General features: G+C 47.8%; 1 protein-coding gene across 7 annotated transcripts in view; it reads left to right on the top strand.

The window, feature by feature from the left end:
* The first annotated feature begins 967 nt into the window (after positions 1-967).
* Kifc3 (kinesin family member C3) overlaps positions 968-25,259 on the top strand; it is an 87,606-nt gene continuing 63,314 nt past the window's right edge. For 2 of the 7 annotated variants that reach the window (XM_037206108.1, XM_037206106.1), the window contains exon 1: positions 969-1,105. In XM_037206108.1, the coding sequence (XP_037062003.1) occupies positions 998-1,105 (108 nt within the window). In that variant the 5' untranslated portion in view covers positions 969-997. Of the gene's footprint in view, positions 1,106-25,259 lie in introns of all 7 variants that reach the window. The other 5 variants (XM_037206111.1, XM_037206110.1, XM_037206107.1 and 2 more) reach the window with 4 other exon arrangements.

Genomic DNA, 25,259 nt, shown 5'->3' with positions numbered 1-25,259 from the left:
AAAGGAGTGGAAAACAAAATTTTAAAAATAGCCTAGTGTGATGACTTACACCTTTCATTCCAGTCAGAACTCAGGAGTCTGAGGTGAAAAGGATTATAGTGAGTCGGTCGGTGGCCAGCCTGGGCTACATAGTTCTAGTCCAGGCTGAGCTGCCATCTGAGACACTGTCTCATCAATCCAAATTAACAAATATAGAAAGTTTTTTAAAAGGCAATGATGGGGTATCTTTGGCTTTGCATGGTGCTGGAGAGAACAGAGAACGTGATGAGGGCCGCAGGAGCTCGCCCTCTCTTAAGAGTAAAGCAACGGAGAACACAGTCCAAGCACAGTCTGGCAGCGCTGTTACGACAGAGCGATCGCAATCAGCTCGCTGAAGAATTTGGGGCTTGTGTTTATGGTGCTGAGGATGGAGTCCGGGGCCTCACCTACACCAGGCACGCGCTCTGCCTCTGAACCACGCCCCCGTCTTTGCGGCAGGATTTTATTTTATTTTATTTATTTTTTTTTTTTTTTTGGTTTTTCGAGACAGGGTTTCTCTGTGTAGCTTTGCGCCTTTCCTGGAGCTCACTTGGTAGCCCAGGCTGGCCTCGAACTCACAGAGATCCGCCTGGCTCTGCCTCCCAAGTGCTGGGACTAAAGGCGTGCGCCACCACCGCCCGGCGCGGCAGGATTTTAAAGGGAAGGTTTTCATTTTGTTTCTGCTTAGTGTAACTAGGTCTCACTATCTGGCCCAAGCTGGCCTTGGACTCTGAGTAACAAGATTGGGAAGATTCTGGTAGACAACACGGCCTCTTGCCGGCCCCCAACAGTGTTTTTGCGGGACAGTGCTCTTCCAAGGCCTGGCTGGAGAGCTGCTGACGTGACAGATAAGGAAGGGACACAGGGCAGAAGCCGCCTGGGGAGGAGGGTCGGCTGCTGAGTCTTCAGGGCGGTGTTCTGCCCTGAAGAATTTGTACTTTAGCCTGAAGGCCGTGGGGCAGTCGGGAAGGCTCAGGGAATGTCCTGGGCAGAGCTGCTGTTTGGAAAGGGGACCCTGGCAGCCTCGTGGAGGTCCAGAGACAAGGACAGGTCGGACTTGGAGGCTGGGGACACACAGCAGAATGAGGTGAGAGGCGAATGGGTGTGGGACAGTGGGGAGGACAGCGGGAGGCAGGGAGGTTTCAGCTAAGACAGCTTTCTCCGGCAGGGACTGGAGGGTTGCTAGACCGCTGGGCCTTGGGATACTCATAAAGAGCTGAAAAAAACTGATTTTAATTAAATATACCTCTTTGGGGGCTAAGCTTTCAGAAACTGCTTTTTCAATTTGCATTTATTCATTTGTGCCCATGCATGTTTATGCACAAGCACGAGCTCACACGTCCCACGGCAACGCTCACACCTCCCGCGGCATGCTCACACGTCCCACGGCACACATGTGGAGGTCAGAGGTCAGCCTGTAGGAGTCAGTTCTCTCTCCTTCCACTGTGTGGCCCTTGAGGACAGAGCTCAGGTCCTATGCCAGGAGACAGGTGTCTTTACTTGCTGGGCCGTTCACAGGCCACTGGAGTTGCTTTCTAGTTTAATGGCATTCTGAAAGATGCACACAAAGTGCCCGGTGGGTAGGGCTACTAATAATCTCTCAACTAAAAGGGGACCACTCTAGAATACTCCCCAGCCCTGTTCCACTCACAGCACTGATTAGAGTTATAACTAGACCTCCCCGAGCTGCGAACACAGCTTAGTGGTAGAGTCTGCCCAGCACGCATACACAGGCCTGTGTTCCACCCCAGCCCCATGACTCCCCGACATTGATAACCACTCCTTGCCATTCATGGTCTCCCTCCTCTCAGATACAACACTAATGCTTTCCTTTCTTTTTTGAGGTGCTGGGGATGGAACCTAGGACCTTGTGCAGTGCATCCTAGGCAGGCACACTATCCCTGGGCTAGAACCCTCAGGCCCTTTACTCTTTGTTTTGTTTTCTCTCTCTCTGTCTCTCTCCGTCTCTGTCTCTGTCTCTGTCTCTCTTTCTCTCTCCAGGGTCTCACTATGTAGCCCTGGATAGCCTGGACTCACTATGTACACCAGGCTGGCCTAGAACTCACAGAGATCCACCTGCCCCTCGAGAATTGGGATTAAGGACATTTGCCACCACACCCAGACCCAGTGTCTTTAATTATCCAAATTCTGCTGCCCTCAGAGCCTCGTCCTCTGGCTGCCACCAATGACGAGGCTGAGGACATTATTTCTCTCTCCTGGGCTCACTGTCATGGAGTTCAGCCTAGAGGGGCCTTTGTGGTGGGCAACTAGGCTGGCCTTGTGCTGGATGGACAGGATGTCTGGAGTGTGGACAAAGGGGGTTGTTTGGGGATGGCCCTGGTGTATAGAAGCACTTCCTCAGGCGGATCCCTTCTGGTGGAGTATTATTTTAACTATGTAAAGATGTGTTACATTTGTTTATGCTGTATTTGTTTAATTATGTAAAGATGTGTTGCATTTGATTCACTTTGCCCGCCTAAGGCACCTGATGGGTCTAATAAAATGCTGAACAGCTAATAGCTAGGCAGGAGAGAGTTAGGCAGGGCTGGCGGGCAGAGAGAATGAGTAGGAGGAGAAATCTGGGGTCAAGAGAGAAGAAGGAGAGAACAAGGGAGAAAGAGAGGAAGACACCCTGGGCCAGGCAGCCACCCCCTGGACACACGGAAGGAAGGAAAGGTCAGAAGCCCTGAGGCAAACTGTAGATAGAGAGAAACAGGTTAAGTTATAAGAGCTGGGACGAAATGAGCATAAGATAAGGCCAAGCATTCATAACTAATATTAAGCCTCCATGTCATGATTTGGGAGCTGGTTGGTAGCCCAAAAGAAAAAGCCTGGTACAATCCCCTGCTTCCTTTGGGCTCGATCAAATGCTGGTTTAGCCCACTGTCAATCAGAATGTCACTTGGCATCTCAAACTACAAGTTCTGCAAACTGAATCAAAGTGTCATGTGTCAGGGAAGCTGGGCCTGATGAATTTGTTTGGTTTGTACAGGTCTCTGAACCTGTGTGAGTTTCTGGAAGAGTTAGAGATCACTTCTGCCTGTTTGTTTTGTTGTTTTTGCCTTGCTTTTTTTATTTTATTTTATTTTTTTTTTTGTTATGGAGCCCAGGCTGGCCTTGAACTCATCGCAGAGCCCAATCTGGCCACCAAACTTCCACCCTCCTTTCTCGGCCTCCAGAGTACTGGGGGTATAGGCCTGTGCCAGCATGCCTAGCGGATTACTTCCATTTGTTCAATGGCTTGCAATGTGCCGGAACAGTTGACCTGGGCTCCGTGGAGCCTCCAGAGACCTAACGTGATGGGGCTCGGGTGACACAAGAGAGCGTAGGGCAGGCTCTTCCCGGGAACAGAGAGCCACTTCTGAATGTATGCACGAACCTAAGGACACTTAGTAGACAGGGATGGGGATGGTGGAAAGGCCTCCCAAAGGGATGCCTTTTTTGTTTGGTTGGGTTTTTGTTTTTGTTTTTTTGAGACAGGGTTTCTCTGTGTAGCCCTGGATGTCCTGTAGATCAGGCTGTCCTAGAACTCAAATTGGCCTGCTTCTGCCTCCCAAGTGCTGGGATTAAAGGTGTGCACCACCTCCCAGCAATGGAATGCCTCTTAGGCTGAGGTCTGAAGGGTGGAAAGAGCTGTGTATAAGGAACACCTAGGCACAGGCAGGTGTGAGGAAACCCACTGCCTGTCAGATCTGCTCCAGAAGCCCATTTTCCTTTTCTTCCTGTCCATACGCCCTTCTGACCAACACATCAGCTTCCCAAACCTGGATCTATTTCTCCTTTAGGGAAGTTACTTCCTAACCATGGAATTTTGTCCTCCTGGCCTGCAGTTTCCCTGGGAACACTGGCCCTGGCCAACTGCATCTGGTTTATGGGTTGAGAAACTGCATTACGTGGTGCTATGGTTCATAGGAAAGGTGTCGAGGCTCATTGATAAAGGAGAATACGTAAGCTCCTTTCATTCAAGTTAGTTCGGTTTTCTAAACTTTACTCCGCCTTTCCATAACTTCCAAGAAAGGCTAAGAGCCTCTCTTCAGAGCTGAGTGTGTGCTGCCCTGTAACCATGGGTGGTGTTACATGCATGTGAGTTCAGGGCCCCTCAGAGGCCAGAAAGGTGTTGGATCCCGTGGAGCTGGGGATCATAGGGTCTATGGCAGATCAGCAGTAGTAGATGAGACCCCTGGGGGAGTTTCTGAGAGTCGAATGAAAGCAACTATAATTAGTATTTCATTAAGTGACTCTTGTCACTTAAAGGAAGCTGGGCCTGGGTCTGGGACCGAATTTAAAAGACAGGACCTCAATGTGCTAGAAAATGCTCTGGGTTGCATCCCCATTCTTCTATTTTTTAAAATTCCGAGTTAAAAGTCACCCATGCCATTTCAATATCTTTAGCCATGCCTTTGGAAGAGGGAGGGAGGGTACAGGACACAGCTTGAATTTGGATGGGGAAGCAAGGAGAGAGAATACACTCAAGCAGATGAGTCCAGTGTTTATTTGGGGTCTGGGGAAAACAAGAGTTTTCTGGTGACTTTTTGTCTCTACAGAATGAGTTCCAAGCCAGCTGGAGCCACATAATGAGAACCTGTCACAACGTATTAATTCATTAGTTAATTAAAAATAAAGTTAAAGTTGGCTTCAGGTGCTTCTAAGTTTGACAGGAAGGAAGGCCTCCCCAGGGGGAAGTGTACTTTATAGGTGCTCTTCAAGTCTTGTCTTCTTTTCTTTTTCAAGACAGGATATCTCTACCTAGTCCAGGCTACCGTGAGGCTTGTGATGTAGACAGGACTGGCCTGGAACTCACAGGGATCTGCCTGCCTCTGCTTCCTGAGTGCTGGGATTAAAGGTGGGCACCATCATGCCCCAGCCTCCTCTATTTTTCTGACAGTGTGGATAAAGGTTTTAATGCCTTCTTTAAATATCTGATAAAATTCTAGGGTTGGAATCTTTCTGGGTGGGAGTGGTTTTTAACTAGACATTCAATTTCTTCTAGCAGGTGCAGGACTATTTAGTCTTTCTGTTTCCTCATAGGGGAGTTTTTCTTTTTAGCAGTTTGAGGCTTTAACAAATTGGTCCATTTCTTCTGAATTAAAGGACCTCTGTGCACATCTCTTTATCGATCTTGTCAAAGAATCTGCCTGTTTTTTTTATTTTCTGATCTTTGTTTTGTTGGGTTTTTGAGATAGAATCTCACTACATAGCATGGGTTAGTCTTAAACTTGTAGTAGTTCTCGGGCCTCCCAAGTGCTGAAGTTCAGGTACCTCTATATCCAGCTTTTTTGTGTCTCCACCTCCCCCCAATAAGGGCCTCTTGCTGCTTAGACTGGTATAGAACTTTTTGTTTTTAATGTCTTTTGGAGACATGGTTTCTCGACGTAGCCATGACTGTCCTGGAGCTTACTATATAGATCAGGCTGGCTCTTAATTTGTAATGGTCCACCTGTCTCTGCCTCCCGAATGCTGGGATTACAAGTGTGAGTCACTGACTTGGTTTCAGCCTGGAATTTACAGGCTTAAGGGATCACCTTGCTTCAGCCTTCGCTGTAGCTGAGATTACAGGTCTGCTCCGCCCTGACTTCAGCTTGTTTTCATGTTGTTGCTTTTCCTGTTTTCCCGTGCTCAATGTTACTGATTTTTTTCTCTTATCTCTGTTACTCACTTGCTTTTGCTTATTTTCTTCCCTTAGTTTGTTAAGGAGGAAAATTAGTTCTCTCTCTCTCTCTCTCTCTCTCTCTCTCTCTCTCTCTCTCTCTCTCTCTCTCTCTCCAGGACTGTGTCGCCCAAACTTGCCTTAAACCTTCCCATTCTCCTGTTTCTCCCCCGAGTGTCGGGAGTGTAGACTCATACCACCATGCCAGACCAACATTAGCTTTTGAACTGTGACCCTTATTCTTTTAAGATAAGCATTTAATGCCATAAAGTTCCCTTCAGCAGTACTTACTCGTATCCCACGAATTTTCATGTGCTGTGTTTTCATTTTTGTTTGGTTTGAATGGTTTCCTCTCCCACTTTAGAAATGTGCTGCCAGGGGCGTGGCCACATGGCTGTAAAATTCCAGCTCTCAGGAAGTAGAGGCAGGAGGATTGCCACAAGTTTGAGAAGCCAGTCTACATAGGTCTAGGCTATAAAAGAAGACCTCACCTCAAGCAAAACAAAACATAAAGACAAAACCAAGCCAAACTAAAGAAGAAATATTCGGTTCAGTTTCTTTTTTTTTCCTTTTTTTTTTCTCTTTTTCTTTTTTTGTTTTGTTTTGTTTTGTTTTTCGAGACAGGGTTTCTCTTTGTAGCTTTGGAGCCTGTCCTGGATCTCGCTCTGTAGACCAGGCTGGCCTCGAACTCACAGAGATCCACCTACCTCTGCCTCCTGAGTGCTGGGATTAAAGGCGTGCACCACCACTGCCCGGCTCAGTTCAGTTTCTAAGGACTTTTCTAGGTATTTTTTTTCCTATTGGTTTCAAATTTAACTTCATTTTGGAAAATACTTTTATATCATTTTAAGTCTTTTTAAGTAAGCAGGGGAGATGGCTGAGCCATTAAAGGATGTGTCAGGATGTTTTATGACCTACACTATGGTCTATCAGAGCTCTACTGCACCTGAGAAGATGGTGTGTTCAGATCTTATTTGATGAAAGATTCTGCGAAAGTCAACAGGATCCATTCAGTTGATGGGACGACTCAGTTATATATCTATGGTTACTCCTTTGCTCACTTACAATATCAGTTACTGAGGGAGGTGTGTTGCAGTCTCTAACTATAATGGTGCATTTTCCCATTTCTTCTATAGTTTCTACAGATTTTGCTGCCTCTATTTGAAGCTATGTTGTTAGGCACATTCTGTTTAGGATGGTTCTGTCTTCTTGGTGAAGTCGTTACTAGACCCAGGTTGTGGTGCTCATCCCGTGGAAAGACCAGTGCTCGAGAGATGGATGCTGGGGATACTGAATGTCTGGTAGTAGAGGTGAAGGCTTTATTCAGTGAGCAAAGAATGGAGAAGAGAGATCTTTGCTCCTGAATCAGCTTCTCCAGCTGGACATGGAAGCAAATGTCCACAAGCCCAGTAGTCAAGACAAGGAGTCACAAATTCAAGGCCAGCCGACACTACACGTGAGTTCTAGGTCACCCTGATCTACATAGCAGGGCCCTGTCTCAAAAGCACAAAACAATAAATAAATGAATGGAATCAGCTCCCTTACCCTACTCAGGTAGGAATAATGAGGGAGCGATGGCCAGGAAATGGGAGGAACGTTCATGGCACTTCTGTGACTAAGTGCAGCGTTTCTAAGAGCTCGGGAACCACCTCTTTTCACAGTTTCCAGTCATGGTGGCTGTAGGTGTCACTAGCCTCGAAGGCTGGGCGAGAGACAGACTAGGCAAGCCTAGCTCAAGTTAACCCTGTCTGATAGTTTTGGGCAAAACATTTCTCAAATGTTTCACATGCCAACCCGTAGAACTCAGTCAAATTTGACCCGAAGGTTAAGGCAGGAGATGAGACAGTGGGTAAGGCCAGCCTTTCATCCACCCTAATTACCTGCCTGTCTTCTGCAGGCCCAAGCAAAACGCCAGTGTTTGCAGGTTCCCAAAGACTGCCGCGGGCAATCACAGCCGCAACCCACGCAGCAGGGGTGTCGACCAAGGAGGAAGTGGGGACTAACCACATGCTACCCAGCTATGTGACCTCCAAAACTAGTGGTTTTTAATCCAACTGAGAGGTGGACAGGCTGGAGTTTCTTTGTTGCCCTGGGCAACACCAGAGGGTCCCTTCGTTCGTTCTCTATGAAGGAGCTGGTTTTGCTTCGACAGGCGGCTTGTCTTCTGAGTTGATTCTGAAGTCTTGCTGAGGGCATCATCTCATCCTCTTGGTGACAAACTGACCCTTTTATCATTATATAATCTCTCTCTCTCTCTCTCTCTCTCTCTCTCTCTCTCTCTCTCTCTCTCTCTCTCTGAGACAGGGTTTCTCTGTGTAGCTTTGGTGCCTTTCCTGGAACTCACTCTGTAGCCCAGGCTGGCCTTGAACTCACAGAGATCCACCTAGCTCTGCCTCCCAAGTGCTGGGATTAAAGGCGTGCACCACTGCCCGAGTAATGTCTCTCTTCATTCCTGTCATTTTTCTTGCGTGGGTACTTACTTTATCTGATATTAATATAAGCACTTTGCATGTAAGCAGTTTTCCACCTTTATATATAATATCCTTTTTTTGTTTTCCCTTTATAAATAATATTATTTTTGTTTGTTTGTTTTTGTTTTTCAAGACAGGTTCCTTTTGTGTAGCCCTGGCTGACCTGGAATTCAGTTTGTAGACCAGGCTGGCCTCAAACTCAGAGATCCACCTTCCTCTGTCTCCCAAGTGCTGGGATTAAAGGCGTGTGCCACCCCTGTGCCCAGCCCCTTTACCGTTATGTGTGAAATACTTCTTTAACAAATGGGTGTAATGGTTCATGACTCTGATCTCAGTGCTTGGGAAACTTAGGCAGAAGTATTGGCATGAGTTTGGGGCTAGCCTGGGCTACAGAGTGAGACTGTCTCAAAAAAGCAAGAGCTGGATGTAGTGGCATAAGCCTATAATCCAAATACTTGGGTAGCTGAGGATTGGCATGATGAGGAGGCTGGACTGGGTTACAGCGTGAAATTCTGTCTTATTTGACAAAAATCAAACTAAAGAAAAAGCCTAATTTAAAGTTGGACATAGTATGTCCTGCTCATAATCTCAGTACCTTGGAGGCTAAGGCAGGAGAATTACATAAATTCAAGGCTACATAGTGAGACCCTGTCTCAGAAACCAACCAAACCAAACAATTGAATAATTTTTGCATTTTAGTTGGTGGGCTCAGACAATTTACATTCAATGTATTATATTGGTGTTATATGTGGTGTGGTGTGTGTGTATGTGTGGTGTGTGTATGCATGTGTGGTTGTATGTATGGTGTATATATGTGTGATATGCATGTGTGTGGTATGTGTATGTGTGTGGTGTGTGTATGTGTGGTGTGTGTATGTGTATGATATATGTGTGTGGTGTATGTGTGGTCTGTGTGTATGTGTGTGTGTGGTGTGTATGTGTGGTGGTGTGGTGTATATATGTGGTATATGTGTATATGGGTGTATGTGGTGTGTGTGTGTATGTGTGTGTTTGTGTGTGTGTGTGTGTATGTGTGGTGTGGTGTATATGTGTGGTATATGTGTATATGGGTGTATGTGGTGTGTGTGTGTGTGTTATATGCTGTGCTCTAATGTGAATATAGAGGTCAGAGGACGGCCCTGAGGACTTGGTTCTCTCTTCCACCTATGCAGGGGTCCCGGGGGTGGAACTCAGGTGGCCAGGCTTGTGTGGCAAGCATCTTAACTGGCTAAGCCATCTCACAGGCCCTATTTAAATATTTTAAGTATACTGTTTTAACTCATCTGTTGTGGGGGTTTGGTTTGGTTTTGCTTTTCTGACAGTGTTGCTGTGTCTTTGCACAGCTTGGGTCCCAGAACCCTTCCTAGGACAGCGAGGGAATGAAGAAATGACTACACATGTATGAAGAAAAGCTGAGCCAGGTGACCTGGGCTCTCAGATGGTGGTTGTATGCAGCTGAACAAGGATGTGGGGTTAGAACACACAGATAAACTCGGAGGCAGGGTCAGCTGGCTCGGTAGGAGCAAAATGTAGGGAGCAGTCTTCAAGCTGCTCACACAGTGCGGGAGGGGAGAAAGGTACAGTGGGCATTGTGTCTGCACACACACACAATCAGTGTCTGTACACACACACACCATCAGTGTCTGCACACACACACAATCAGTGTCTGCACACACACACACCATCAGTGTCTGCACACACACACACACACACACACCATCAGCGTCTGCACACACACATCATCACGTCTGCACACACACACACACACTATCAGTGTCTGCACACACACACACACACACACACTATCAGTGTCTGCACACACCATCAGTGTCTGCACACACACACAATCAGTGTCTGCACACATACACCATCAGTATCTGCACACACACACACACACAATCAGTGTCTGCACACACACACACACACATCATCAACATCTGCACACACACACACCATCAGTGTCTGCACACACACACCATCAGTGTCTGCACACATCATCAACATCTGCACACACTATCTGTGTCTGCACACATCATCAACATCTGCACACACTATCAGTGTCTGTACACATCATCAACATCTGCACACACTATCAGTGTCTGCACACATCATCAACATCTGCACACACTATCAGTGTCTGTACACATCATCAACATCTGCACACACACACCATCAGTGTCTGTACACATCATCAACATCTGCACACACACACACCATCAGTGTCTGCACACACACACACACACACACACACACACACACACACACACACACACCATCAGTGTCTGTACACATCATCAACATCTGCACACACCATCCCTCTGAGCCTCACTAGGGAACGACTCTGTCATTCCCGTGAAGCATGCCATGTCAAACAACCCACTCAGGACATTTTCCCTACACTGCCATTGTGGAGCCCGGATTTGCCTCTAACTGATGATCCTCCTGCCGTAGACTCCACAATACAGGGACTACAGGAAGGGGCCACCATGTCTGCCCTGTTATCTATTGTTCTGTTTTACTTTTTTGAGACAGTTTCACTCTGTAGCCTAGGCTACCTTGAAGTTCATTTTGCAGCCCAGGCTAGCCTCAAACTCATAATAATCCTCCTGCCTCCTGCCTCAGCCTCCTGGGTTTTTCCTATTTTTTTTTTTGTTTACTTTTTTTTTGGGGGGGGGTGTATTTTCAGGTGCTGATCAAACCCAGGGCTGTGTGCATGCTAAATAAGTTCTGTATCACTGAGCTATATTCCAGCCCCAGATACATTTATTCATTATTTTTTAGATCAAATTTTATTTTGACTTTGAATTCTCACCTTCCTGCCTCAGCCTCCTGAGTACTGGGATTGCAGGCATGTGGCACAGAAGTCTCTCTCTCTCTCTCTCTCTCTCTCTCTCTCTCTCTCTCTCTCTCTCTCTCTCTCTCTCTCTCTCTCTCTCTCTCCAGGGTCTCTCTACATAACCCCAGCGGTCTTGGAACTCACTATGTAGACCAGGCTGACCTCGAACTCATAGAGATCCACTTGCCTCTGCCTCCCAAGTGCTTGAATTAAAGCCATGCATTTTTTTTTTAAGAGAAAGATTGCAGCTGGTTGTGGTGGTGGTGCACGCCTTTAATCCCAAGAGGCAGGAGGATCTCTGTGAGTTTGAGACCAGCCTGCAGGGCTACATAGAGAGAGGCTGTCTCAAACAAACAGACAGAAACCCAGATGACAGCACAGCTCCAGAAGTCCCCTCAGACCTGTAGCCGTTCCGTTCCCTGCAGCACATCAATCGCTCATTCTAAACACTTGCACATTTGGCTTCCAGAGGCCGTCAGTGTGTGCTCTCTCTGCAGAAAGGTCGCTGCCCACATTAAAAAGGGCTGTATGCTAGCCGGGCGGTGGTGGCGCACGCCTTTAATCCCAGCACCCGGGAGGCAGAGGCAGGCGGATCTCCGTGAGTTGGAGGCCAGCATGGGCTACAGAGCGAGTTCTAGGACAGGCTCCAAAACTACACAAAAAGGCTATATGCTGGCCTGAGGGTGTAGCTCAGTGCTAGAGAGCTCATACTCAAGGCCCTGGGTTTGATCCCGGCACTGTAGATGTCCTGTTGACCTGAAGGAAGTGCTTTTACCAAGGCACACACGGAGCATCTAACAAGGGCTTTATAAGATAATTAAATTGTTGCTGGGTGGTGGTGGTGCACACCTTTAATCTCAGCACTTGGGAGGCAGAAGGAGGCAGATCTCAGTGAGTTTGAGGCCAGCCTGGTCTACAGAGTGAGTTCCAGGATAACCAGAGCTGTTACACAGAAACCCTGTCTTGAAAAAGACCAAAAAAAAAAAATAAAAGAAAGAATGAATCAATCTCTCTCTCTCTCTCTCTCTCTCTCTCTCTCTCTCTCTCTCTCACACACACACACACACACACACACACACACACACACACAACAGTTTATCTCAAAGGATAGTTGTACATTTTATTATCATTACTTATAAGGTAATTTATCTCAATTAAACTAGGCTGTACAAAAAAACACACAAAAGAAATAAACGACCAGGCATGATACATCAGGCCTTTCATTCTAGTGCTCAGGAGGCAGATGCAGTGGATCTCTGAGTTCGAGGCCAGCCTGGACTGTATGGTGAGACCCTGTCAGCCAATAAAAATAAACTGATCTATCAAAAAAATGGTTGAGCAAAGTGGAATCTGAGTTTGATTATTTTGCATTTTAAAAAGAAATCTTTGCCGGGCGGTGGTGGCGCACGCCTTTAATCCCAGCACTCGGGAGGCAGAGGCAGGCGGATCTCTGTGAGTTCGAGGCCAGCCTGGACTACAAAGGGAGTCCCAGGAAAGGCGCAAAGCTACACAGAGAAACCCTGTCTCGAAAAACTTAAAAAAAAAAAAAAAAAAGAAATCTTTAGGGCTAGAGAGATGGCTCAGAGGTTAAGAGCACTGGCTGCTCTTCCAGAGGTCCTGAGTTCAATTCCCAACAACCACATGTTGGCTCACAACCATCTGTAATGAGATCTGGTGCCCTCTTCTAGTGTGCAGGCATACATGCAGACAGAACACTGTATACATAATAAATAAATAAATATTTTTTAAAAAAGAAATCTTTATTTTATGTGTTTTTCTTTTATGTGGGTGTTTTGCCTGCCTGTGTGTCTGTAGACTACGGCACATTCCTGTGCCCTCAGAGGCCAGAAGAGGGCATTGGATCCCCTGGAACTGGAGTTACAGACAGCTGTGAACTGCCATATGGTGCTGGGAATCAAACCCAGGTTCTCTGGAAGAGCAGGAGGTACTCTTAACCTCTGAGACATCTCTCCAGCCCCCACTCACTCCTTTTGTTTTTAAATAGTTTTAACACAGGGCATTACTCTGTAGTCCTGGCTGGCCAAAAACTAGCTCTGTAGAACTGGTGGCCCCGAACTTACAACAGCCTCTACCTGGCTCTCAGATCCTGGGGTCAGAGGTGAGCAACACCACACCCAGCTGCATTTCGTGTTTACAACTCACCCTTTGGACCGAGGTGACATTTGTCTCAAACTGTGCGGCAGGTTCCTAGAACTGGTAAATAGACCTGCTAGCTTCCTTATTCATTGCTGTAACAAAATGCCCAACAAGAAGGTGAATGGAAAGGGTCTTGGCTCACAGTTTCAGGGAAAGCAGCAGGAAGCTGCTTGCTCACTCCCGGGCAGGTGCACGCTGGTGTTCAGCTTGCTTTCTCCTCCCCCTTTGATGCATCTGAGGACCTCTGCCCGCTGGATGGTGCCCCCACAGTCAGGGTAGGTTTTCCCTCTTCAGTTAATCTTCTCTGGAAAAGTCCCCCAGTCAGAACAGTGCCCCTTTGGTGTCCTGGTATTTTTCCATCCAATCAAGCTGACAATTGAAATGATTGACCCGGAAAGGCTTGTGAAATCTGAAGTCAGGTGTGGAGCGGCAGGTGTAAGCTTTAGCGCTCACCGTTAATCCCCGGGTCCTCCGATCACACAGCCGCTGTTGTTGTTTTCACTTGTTAGAGGACCCCGAAAAAGTACATTCTTCATGGGGACAAAGGGCAGAACCTTCTTAGATTCTAGAATCAACGTTTAAGGGGGTAAGGGAGAAGAAAAGTTAAATCACTACCAAGTTTCCTCGCAAAGTTTCGTTTTGTTCTTTCTATTTTTGGTTTTTGTTTTGACACAGGGTGATGACATGCAGCCCAGGCTGGCCTTGAGTTCTCCGTCCTTCTGCCTCAGCCTCCTGAGTGCTGGGATTGCAAGCATGTGTCATCTCAGCCATGTCTAGTGCTCTATGTGGCTTAGGAAGATTGCTCAGCCTTTGGATGTTGCCTTGTTACAGGTCCTAAGCCTGGACTGTCTGAGATCCTTGTCCCTAAAGTCCTGATAGTTCTTCAGAATTCTTTTGTTTGGTTGTTTGTTTGGTTGTTTGGTTGGTTTCTTGAGACAGGGTTTCTCTGTGTAGCCCTGGCTGTCCTAGAACTCACTCTGTAGACCAGGCTGGCCTTGAACTCAGAGATCTTCCTGCCTCTGCCTCCCGAGTGCTGGGATTAAAGGTGTGCGCCACCACCGCCTGGCTTGTTCAGAATTCTAATAGCAACCAAGGCCTGCAGTTTCTCCTCTCTGGCCCCTTGTGTTCTCATTTCCTTCTTCAGCCTCCGCTCTCTGGCTTCTGTTTCCAGCCCTCGGCTGCCCCTGCCCTGGGCACTCTCTTGAACTGTCCGACCTCTCCAGCGCTCAGGCAGCCGGCTGCCTCGCTGCGTTTGAGTGACAGCTCAACCGGCTGCCCGCCACGCCGCTCTCTCTGCTGCTGTTCCCGCTCAGCCCACACTACTGAAACCAGACAAGGAGAGACTGACTGAAAGACTTCCGTGGGGCCCGATGTTGCAACACCAGGAGAGACAGCACAGGATGGTCTGTGTCTCCCAGCCGACTCACCAAGCGAGCCTGAACAACCTGCCTGTGTGCCATAGAAGGGGGGATTGTACTAATGACAATCCACTTCACTTGCAGATGGAGGTCAGCAGTGGCCACAGTCACGGTACTGTGTCTTCAGCACCAGTCACAGCCCCGGTGGCTTCGCCAGGCCACTAGCGGAAGTGCTGTTCCTCTGGGCTAGGTAACGATGGTCGTAGGGTCCTTTAGAGTTTTCTAAGGCTCCAACAGCAAAAGGTCTGCACCTTGTTGTTTCCAACAGCCCTGGCTGCAGCCGCACCTTCAGGAGCGGGGCAATCGGCTGGGGCCGAGTAATTTTTCTCAGAGCTCCTAAGAACACTGATGCTGACGAGGGGTTCTGAAGAGTATGACAGCTGTCAATCACGGCATCAGATTGCCCCAACTCCCAAAGTTTTTGATGCTCACAGTAGGAACTTCAGGAGATTATTAGCACTAATCACGATCTTCACAGTGATTTACTTACCAACATTTTACACCTGCCCCATGCAGAAGTGGGTCCCCCACCCCATCTGTCTCACCCAGCCCCCATGAGACATCTTGAAGGCTGGTCCTGAACCTCAGCTCTCTGTGTGGTCTTGCCCTCAAGTCTTTCCCTAAAAGCAGAGCCTAAGAGATCAGCACTGGACATGGGAGGACAAGTGTGGTGATATTTTGTTTGTGCTCTAACAAAGCTTGCCTGGAGATCAGAGTGAGGAGCTAGCCACTAGAGGCCAGGCAGAGGTGGCACACACCTTTAATCCCAGTACTTGGGAGGAGGAAACAGGAAGTGGTGTGGCTGGGAGGAAAAGGAAGTGATAAGGCAGGGTGGAGACAGGAGCTTGGCTCCCTTTTAATCTTGAGGATGCCTAGAGGTAAGAAGTCTTTCTAGTGGCTGGCTGCTCTGCTTCTCTGATCTTTCAGCTTTCACCCTGATACCTGACTCTGGGTTTTTATTATTAAGACCAATTAATAACTAGTCTGTCGCACTACAGACAAGGGCTTTTATAGTCCAGGAGTAGGAGGTTTCCAAATGGGGGGCTTGGCAGGCAAATGGGCTCTCACATGAATTCCCAGACCCGTGTGCAAACTGCAGCTTCTGGTGTTACCCTCAGATTATAAGGCATCTCTGGAACTGTAGTGCATCTTTCTCTGTCCAGCCAGCCAGCTCCCAAATAACCACATGGAGACTTATATTAATTATAAAAGTTTGGCCGATGGCTTAGGCTTGTTTCTAACTGGCTCTTATAACTTAAATTAATCCATTTCTATTAATTTACTTTCTGCCTTGTGGCTCTATTACCTCATCTCTGTAGTGTCCATCCTGTTTGCTCTTTGTCCTCTGACATCTCCACCTTTTTCTTCCCCGAATTCTCTCTGCCCCCAAAATTCTGCCTAGCTCTTGGCCATTTATCTTTTTATTAAAACAGTCACAGTGATATATCTTTATACAGTAAAAAGGAATATTCCACAACATGGAACCACATTAAGTACCTCTCTCATTAAAAGAGAGAGAGGGAAATCCCCCAAAATGTTTCTTTCTTTCTTTCTCTTTCTTTCTTTCTTTCTTTCTTTCTTTCTTTCTTTCTTTCTTTCTTTCTTCCTTCCTTCCTTCCTTCCTTCCTTCCTTCCTTCCTTCCTTCCTTTCTTTCTTTCTTTTTTCTTTTCTTTTTTTTTGAGGGGGGGTTCAAGACAGGGTTTCTCTGTAGCTTTGGAGCCTGTCCTGGAACTTACTCTGTAGACCAGGCTGGCCTCAAACTCACAGACATCCACCTGCCTCTGCCTCCCAAGTCCCGAGATTTAAAACATGCACCACCACATCAGTCTAATAATAAATTTTTAAAAACAAAACAATAAAACCTCCCAACTCTGCTTCGATAAACTTGTTAGCCCTGAAATTCTCAGTGTTGAAGTCAGATTCTGATGAGATCCTTAAAAGGTTTCCACGTGGTGAGGACGGCAGAGTGGACAGCGTCTGTCACTGTGAGGATGGCAGTGTGGACAGCGTCTGTCCTGTCCCTGTGGGGATGGCAGTGTGGACAGCATCCGTCCTGTCCCTGTGAGGATGGCAGTGTGGACAGCGTCTGTCACTGTGAGGATGGCAGTGTGGACAGTGTCTGTCACTGTGAGGATGGCAGTGTGGACAGTGTCTGTCCCTGTGAGGACGGCAGTGTGGACAGTGTCTGTCACTGTGAGGACGGCAGTGTGGACAGCGTCTGTCCCTGTGATGACGGCAGTGTGGACAGTGTCTGTCCCTGTGAGGATGGCAGTGTGGACAGTGTCTGTCACTGTGAGGATGGCAGTGTGGACAGTGTCTGTCCCTGTGAGGACGGCAGTGTGGACAGTGTCTGTCACTGTGAGGACGGCAGTGTGGACAGCGTCTGTCCTGTCACTGTGAGGATGGCAGTGTGGACAGCGTCTGTCACTGTGATGACGGCAGTGTGGACAGTGTCTGTCCCTGTGAGGACGGCAGTGTGGACAGTGTCTGTCCCTGTGAGGATGGCAGTGTGGACAGCGTCTGTCCTGTCACTGTTGACAGAATGACTTCCTGGGTTTGAACATTAGGAAAGTATTTCTTCATCATCTGATAAATACTTATGTCACCTGTAAATTTGCTTCTGACTCTCCTCCCCAAGGGTGACAGGAAATTGGGCAATCCTCCCGTGTGTATTTGACACACAGGACTCATTTGAGAACCTTGGTTCTACTCATAAACATTACTGACATGTAAGAGAGACCATTATTGCCCTTTTAACCAGACCACCCTCCTCCTGAACCCCGTGAAAGGAAGCCTCGGACAAAACCCCAGGATCCTCGGGTGCCTCCGCTCATGAGGCCGGCGGTCGCTCTTGACAGTGTGTCCCTCTAGAATCTGCTGCTCCAGAGATGACTTGTTACTTTAGCAAATCCGAGTGAGCCTGATTGTCAGTGCTTCGAGTTGCCAGGAATCTGGTAACATGCAGCCTCATCCCTCACAACCTGTAACGGTTCAAGACCGTGGCCGCTTCTGATGCTGGTAGCAAGCTCCCAGCTGCCAGGCTTCCTGACTGACAGGCTAGACACACTCGAGGGAGGCTGCATCCCCTCCTCAGGTGGGCTGATTTGCTGAGCAGCTCCCAGCATGCAAGGACTTAACAGTGCTTAAAGTGCCTGGCGTGTTCCAAAAGATGAGATGAGAGACAGAGAGGGCCGGGCCGGGCTCCTGAGCCTGCACCCCGCAGCCCAGGGACTCAGGGCACACAGAAATCACCTAGGTACCTGTTATCACCGTGCCTCATACCTCAGAGGTGCAGACAAAGGTGACAGACGAGTCCTGTTCAGCCTCTGACTTCGATAGGTAGTATCCCTTGCTTAGGTGAACCCTTGCTTAGCATGTCCGAGACCCTGGTTCTATCTTGGCATCAAAACAAATGAATCAGTTTGGTGATGATGGCAAGAAATTAAAGTATGGGTTTTGAAGACTCGTTGACTGACAGGCAAGCCAGAGGCCTGTATTTTAGACAGAATTTTCAGTCAACTCTGGCCCCACTGACATCCAGGTCAATAGGTGGCTCAGTGCGTAAAGGTGTCCTCGTTTTCCTCATGGGTTTTTGTTGAGCTTTTTGAGACAAGGTCTCATCATATAGCCATGCTTGGCCTGAAGCGGCCTTTGCACACTAGGCTGGCCTCAAACCACAAAGATCAGCCTGTCTCTGACTCCCAAGTGCTGGGATTAGAGGAATGCCCCACCACACCTGGCTCCTGATGTGACTTTAATACAGTAATATGACCATGTGCTTCTATAATCTCAATTCACTTTGATGAATAGGAAGGAGCTCTTTCTGATATAGTGCAGGAGTCTTGATGGAGTCAGTTTTTTCTGCCAGTTAAAGAATTTAAAAGCAGGAAAAAATCTCTAGCTTGGCAGGCAGCGGCAGCAGAGAAATCTCAAGAACAGCAGACAGAATCAGCAGTTGAAAAAAGGCATTTATGGGGGTGAGGACACACACACATGCTGCAGATACACAGAGAAAGAGAACACACACACACATGCCATAGACACACAAAGAGGACACACACACATGCCACACACACACAGAGAAAGAGGACACACACACATGCCACACACACGTATACACACACACACACACACACACGCCACACACACACATGCCACACACACACATGCCACACACACACACATGCCACACACACACAGAGAAAGAGAACACACACACACATGCCACACACACAGAGAAAGAGGACATACACACACAAAGAAAGAGAACACACACACATGCCACAGACACACAGAGAAAGAAAACACACACATGCCACAGACACACAAAGAAAGAGAACACACACACATGTCACACAACACATGCTACACACACACATGCCACACACACACATGCCACACACACACATGCCACACAACACATGCCACACACACACATATGCCACACAACACATGCCACACACACACATGCCACACACATGCCACAGACACAGAGAAAAAGACCCTCTGCTAGGCAGAGTGGGGACTCAAGAAGTGAAAATTCCGGTCTTCTTGAGGGCTGGGTGTTTTTTTCAGGTGGGGTTGTTTGTTTTTTATTGTTGTTCTCTGAACAGTTTTCTTCAGTTTGAAGAAAGATATGACCGTTGATTGATTGGCCCACAACTGTTGTGTGATATGTCCTGATCTGGCCTCTAACCAGTCCATCAGCAGAGGGCCTACTGTTGGGGGAAAAAAAGCCTACAAGGCCTTTGTTTTAAGCTGCCAGACTTTTGTCTCAGGTCGGGGGTGGGGGAAGAAGCCGGCCCTTTGGGGAGTTTGCCTTTTATTTCGTAGCCCTGGCCCCTCTCCCTGTCTGCTTCCAGTGTCTCCTTTCTGCTTTTAGCAATAAGGGGTTTGTCAGCCTGTGTCTCAGGGAGGTGCTGGACAGACTGTGTGTTTTACATCAGGGTGCAAAGTCATCTTCCATTCTGAAAATGGAGTCTCCCACGGTGAGGTCTAGCCTTGGCAAACCACTGTTTTACACAATGTGGAGGACCTCAGGGCAGGACACAGCCTGACCTCAGTCCTTACACGGTTCCCAGCACACAGCAGGGGCTCAGGGATACTTGTGGGGATTTGAATACAACCGTGTGGTCTGGTGTTAGGGTCCTGGCTCTCCCCCGTGAGAGCTGTGTCATCTCGGGCGGGTACAAAACATCTCTCGAACCTTGGGGACCTGGTGACAAGAGGAAAATTGTTTGTCCTGCCCCTGGGTTGTGAGGATAATGATAGTAAGTGACGAGGGCTTAGCATGAATGCCCACGTTATAGTGTGATAAACTGCTACTGAATGGAATTATGAAGTTGAATTCTTCAATTACAATTAAATTATTTTTATTTTATTTGTCTTTATTAAATTTGTTTAAGATTTGTTTTTGAGTTTAAGGCCAAAGCCAGCCTGGTCTACATAGTGAGTTTCAGGACAGCCAGGGGTGCATAATGAAACCTTGTCTTGAAAAAAAAAAAGACTTATTTTCATTTTTCGTGTGTAGATGTTTGCCTGTGTGTGTTTCTGGGTACCACATTTAGGCAGCACCTGTGGAGCCTAGAGAGGGGGTCAGATCACTGGAATCAGCGCTACAGGTGGTTGTTAGCTGCTGTGTAGGTGCTAGTAACTGAACCCTAGTCCTCTGCAAGAATAGCTAAGTACTCCTAACCACTGACCATTTCTCTAGCCCCCGAACTTATTATTATTATTATTATTGAGATAAGGTTGCACCGAGTAGTTCATGTGAGCCTTGAACTCACTATGTAGCCCAGTCTGGCCTCAAACTCCTCCTTTCTTAGCCACTGAATGCCTCCATGCCTGCACCGAATGTTCTCATTGCTGTTAACGGAATAGAAGAGGCTGAGGTCTGGGTCGGATGTGAAGTCCTGAGTGGTTCTAGCTTTGAGGCACTGGACCGGGTGAATTATTACACACTTATTATCCAGCTCTATTTGGTCTATTGATTACCTCACTCCATAAATATGCATGGGAATATGTGCTAATACCTGACCCATCCAGTGTGTGTGTGTGTGTGTGTGTGTGTGTGTGTGTGTGTGTGTATCTGACCCTGAGCGGTCTGCCCCCTTGGAGCTCGCATTCCTGGTAGAGAGACAAGAAGAAAACAAGATAGTTTCAGTGATAAGAACAAGGCTGTGTGTGATAAGATTAAAACACGGAAGGAAGGTGGGCACGTCAGAGGAGGGCTGTCTGTGGAGGAGGTGTTAGATGTAAGGGTAAATATAGATGGAAGCCAGCCTCAAGGAATGTGTAGGGGGCCTAGAGAGATCAGAGGACGCATAAGGAGCTTATAAAACAACATGGGCTGAAGGCGGTGGAAGGTGGCTAGGGTTGACCTTGCTTCTGCACAGTAGGGATCACTGGACTCCATAATGGCTTGGACACAGGTCTGAGGAGGCACCCCCCTTACCCCTCACTCCGCTCCATTGTGTATGCTAGGCAAGCTCTCTGCCTCTGAGCTATGCTTCCAGACTCATAGCAAGGTTTTGATCTGAGCAGCTGGGGAACATCTGCAACTGGGAAGGCTGGGGAGTTGATCAGGGAGGAGCCTGTCCTGGAGGAGTCTCTTAGAGCTGAGTTCTCAGTGGGAAAAGAAAGTACTTAAAAGCGCAAAGATGTCCACCTGCCAAGCAGGAGCTGCTTAAGTATGATGGAATTTTAGATTCCAAAGAGAGAGAAGGACAGAAGGAAGTCAATCCATTTGAAATCTGAGCACTCGAGTAAACAGACCTGGCATTACATCCCACTGGCATTGGACAATAGTGTCAAAATGCCTGTATTTTGCTGAGTATAGTGGTACATGTCTTTAAGCCAGCACTCAAAATCTCCATGAGTTCAATAGTGGGTACATAGTGATTTCCAGGCCAGCCAGGACTACACAGTGAGACTGTCAACACATTTTTTTAAGCCAGTATTTTCAAGTTAGAGGCAAGTTAAACATCAATAAAAATATGCAGTAAGACCAGAGGAATGGTACAGAGAAATCACCAATTTACTACTTTGGAGAGGACATTTTAGTTATAGAAACATTTATAAATAATATGTAAAAATAAATCTTTGTATTTATTTTGGAGGATTGGGGATTACATACACCCCAGCTAAGCATGCTATCCCATAACCTTGATATTCTAGCAGACAGATAAAGACAGACGTTCAAACGTAACAGAAACTAGCACTTGAAAAGCCCTGGACTCAATCTTCAGTAGTGATGGGGGACAGACTGTACACATCAGTAGCCAGCTTGTCCCCGGAGGCATCCCAGCATTATCTTGTTCCTGGTCTGCTCTTTCCTTGTGATAAAGTCAAATGACAAGGGACAGGCCCATCTATGCATTGTAACCAGGGTGGAGGCAAGCTAAGTGGGGTAAAAAACGTGAGGACCTACGTCTCCCGTCCCCGTGAGTATCATCACTACTATCACCTCCACTAAGGTTATATCCAGGATGTGTCCTTAGGAAGAGTCCCAGTGCATTCCCCATCCCCACCCCTCACCCTGCATCCTGCTACTCCTCAGGCCTCCCCCATCTTTCCCAGAGGCCATTCCATCCCAACCGTCCCTCTACCTAACTCACCTCAGTATCTAGCAGTGTCTTTTTGTTTTTTTCACACACGCATGAATATTACCGGTTTTCACTTGATAAAGTATGGGGTGACTTCAAGAGGCAGGAGAGGTTCAGGATGCAAAGAGGACGTTCCAAACCTCATCACTTTTGTGGACGAAAGTGGTTCCACAAAGCTCTGGAACAAGCTTATCAGAAAGCATTTCTTTTTCTTCCTTCCTTCCTTCCTTCCTTCCTTCCTTCCTTCCTTCCTTCCTTCCTTCCTCCCTCCCTCCCTCCCTCCCTCCCTCCCTCCCTCCCTTCCTTTCTTTTTTTTTTAAATGCAAGCTACAGTCCCATCAAAATTTCAGCCAGTCCTTTCCTCCCGGGGAAGTCACAAAAGCAATATTTTCCACCTAGAGATTTTCCCATCCCTGCAAAGATGATTTGCTGATGGCTGGTATTTTCCTCCGCAGAGCTGCACTTTCTGAATGCTGTCTTGTGTGTGTACACACGCTTGGTAACAGACACGCACAAAGCCTTGCCTCGGAGAGAAATCACTGCAGACAAACGCAGGCAGAGCAGTAAGCAGGTGGCGGTGTTGGGACTTCCCCGGGTTGCGTTTAGTATTCCGTGTGCGTTGTCCTCAGAAACCTCGTGAAGGTGGCCGTGAAGACTAAGCCAAAGCTGCCGGGCGGTGCAGCTTTCTGTGTCTTAGGCTGAAGAGGTCTGCAGTAGACATCAGTTGTCCTGGCAGATAACAAAGCCGAATGCTCTCTGACCATTGCCGAGTCTGGGGAAACAGCTCGTGCGTCTGTTTTCCTGTCCTTTGTCTTTGGGCAGCAAATTTGCTGACAATATGACATATGATGTGTAAATGCGGATGATTTGAGAAGATAAATGAGGCCTTGCATTTTTTATGTATTTTAGCTATGCTATGCTGCCTGCATACCCCATTTTTTTTTGTCTACTTCCCCTATAGAAGTTGACTGAGCAGGCCAGTCTGAAACAGTGCCCAGCTGTCACTGAGCTGGGGCTCTGCTGAAGTCACTCTGCATGGCCACCCTGAACCTCAATATCCCATCCATGCTGTCTTTACATGGTGCTGTTGGCTTTTCTGACTGGGGATGCTCTGTGCACTGCCCGTTAAACACCCCAGTCCTACCATCCCCCCAGTGGTGAGCCCTGGCAGGAGGAAGTGTGATACCCTCATTCTCACACATCCCTGAGGACACGTGTCTGCCCCACCTGCCCAGAACAAACGCTTGGGAAATGAAAATGTCAATTAAGCTGGGTTGCCATAGCAACCCCAATCTCATGTTTGCTGTTAATAGAAAAAAAAAAAAAGCACAAGGCTGAAGATTGAGTTGGTTGAATTCTTCGGTTGTTCCATTCACCCTTTCAAAATACACAAATAGTGTACACATTGGTTTGTAAAGACTAACGCAGCCGATGAGACTTTCTTAAATGGCTAGAGGGAATGAACCCAGGGCATTGTTCATGCTAGACAATCCCTCTCCACAAAGCCACAGCCCAAGCCCCCCATAATGCATCTTTAGTTTTATTTATCATCATTTTTTTTTCAAGATAGGGTTAGGGTTATCATCATCATAGTGTGTGTGTGTGTGTGTGTGTGTGTGCGCGCGCGCGCGCGCGCGCGCGCTCATGATGTAGCCAGAAGACAACTTGGTGGAATTGTGTCTCTTCCTCCTTTTTGTGGGTTCTGGGGCTCCAACTCGGGCCCCAGGCTTGCTGAAAAGTGCTGCTCCGTGCTGAGTTGTCTGGCTGGCCTCTGGTGATCTCTCTTCTTCGGCTGCCTTCACACTTGCAGGGCCCCTTCTGCCTGGGCCTCTGGAGCGCTGAGATGACGGGTGGCAGCTACCAGCTCCTCGATCTGCCTTGTTGAGGCAGAACAATGAGACAGGCCCAGAAAAACCCTGCTGTTCTCCTCTGGACCTGGCATGAGTTCCGCTGCTGCTGCCGCTCTTCATTGTGCTGTTTGTTTTTAAAACAGAGCCTCTCTGTAGCCCTGGCTGGACTGGCACATTCTACATTGACCACGGGGATCCACCTGCCTCTGCCTCCTGGGCGCTGGGATCAAAAGTGTGCACCCACACCTAGGCTTGTCCTTAAACTCTCATCCTCCTGCCTCCCCTCCTGAGTGCTGGGGTTTCCAGACTGTACCACCACACCCTTTGTTTACATGGTTCTGGGGGGAGAATCTAGGGTTTTGTGCATTGTGGGCAAACACACTACAAACTGAGCTACATCCCCAGCCCTCTGCTGCCCCTTCCCCCCTCCCCCATCTCCCCCACTCCACCTCCCCTGCCACCTTTTTGAGGCAGGGTGGGTCCTACCTCGAACTCAGATCCCCTTGCCTCAGCCTCAGTGCTGAGATTACAGGTGTGTGTCACAACATGGCGCTTAAGGTTTTGTTTTCTCTTTGTCACTGATGTTCTCCCCTATGCTAGTGGCTCTGATAAGGATCTCTGAAGACTGCCTGTATCAATTTTCAATCTCCTAGAAGAGAAACCCGAAGGTCAGGTCCCAGTGAGAAGACTTCACTCTGTGATCTTTCAAATTCTGAGTGAGGAGCGAGGGCCCAGAGACAGAGGCCTAGGCAGACACAGGCCTTGTTCATCCGTGTTTTCAGTGCTGGAGACTGAACCCAAGGCCTTTCGCATGGGCAGTGCCATCTTTGTCCCTTTTATTTGGGGACAGGGTCTTGTTGAAGCCAGCCTTGAACTCACCTTGAGCTTACGATTCTCCTGCCTCAGTCTTCTGAGTAGCTGGGACTACATTCTTGTAGCAAACCCTGGGTGCTCTGCAGGTTTTCTGAGTTTTGTTAGGCACAGTTTGGGGCAACTTACCCCCTGTAGTCCTGGTCTGGGAAATGCGGCTGACAGGCGTGGTGCTTACCAGGCTGGGGGTGTGGTTCAGTGGCTAGCCCATGCCTAGAATGATGACTCCCATCCACAGCCCCCTACCCACCAAAAAGTGCTTCCCTTATAGGGCAGTTCTGATAATTAGATGAAATGCCATAGTTACACTGGCTCACGGTGAGTCCTCGGTAGATGTGGATCATCGTTATATTAATGTTGGTGAGGGAATCCACAGAGTAGAAATGC

Source organism: Peromyscus leucopus, chromosome 5 (assembly GCF_004664715.2).
Source record: "Peromyscus leucopus breed LL Stock chromosome 5, UCI_PerLeu_2.1, whole genome shotgun sequence".
Lineage (NCBI taxonomy): Eukaryota > Metazoa > Chordata > Mammalia > Rodentia > Cricetidae > Peromyscus > Peromyscus leucopus.
This window is presented reverse-complemented; position numbering and strand designations above follow the sequence as displayed.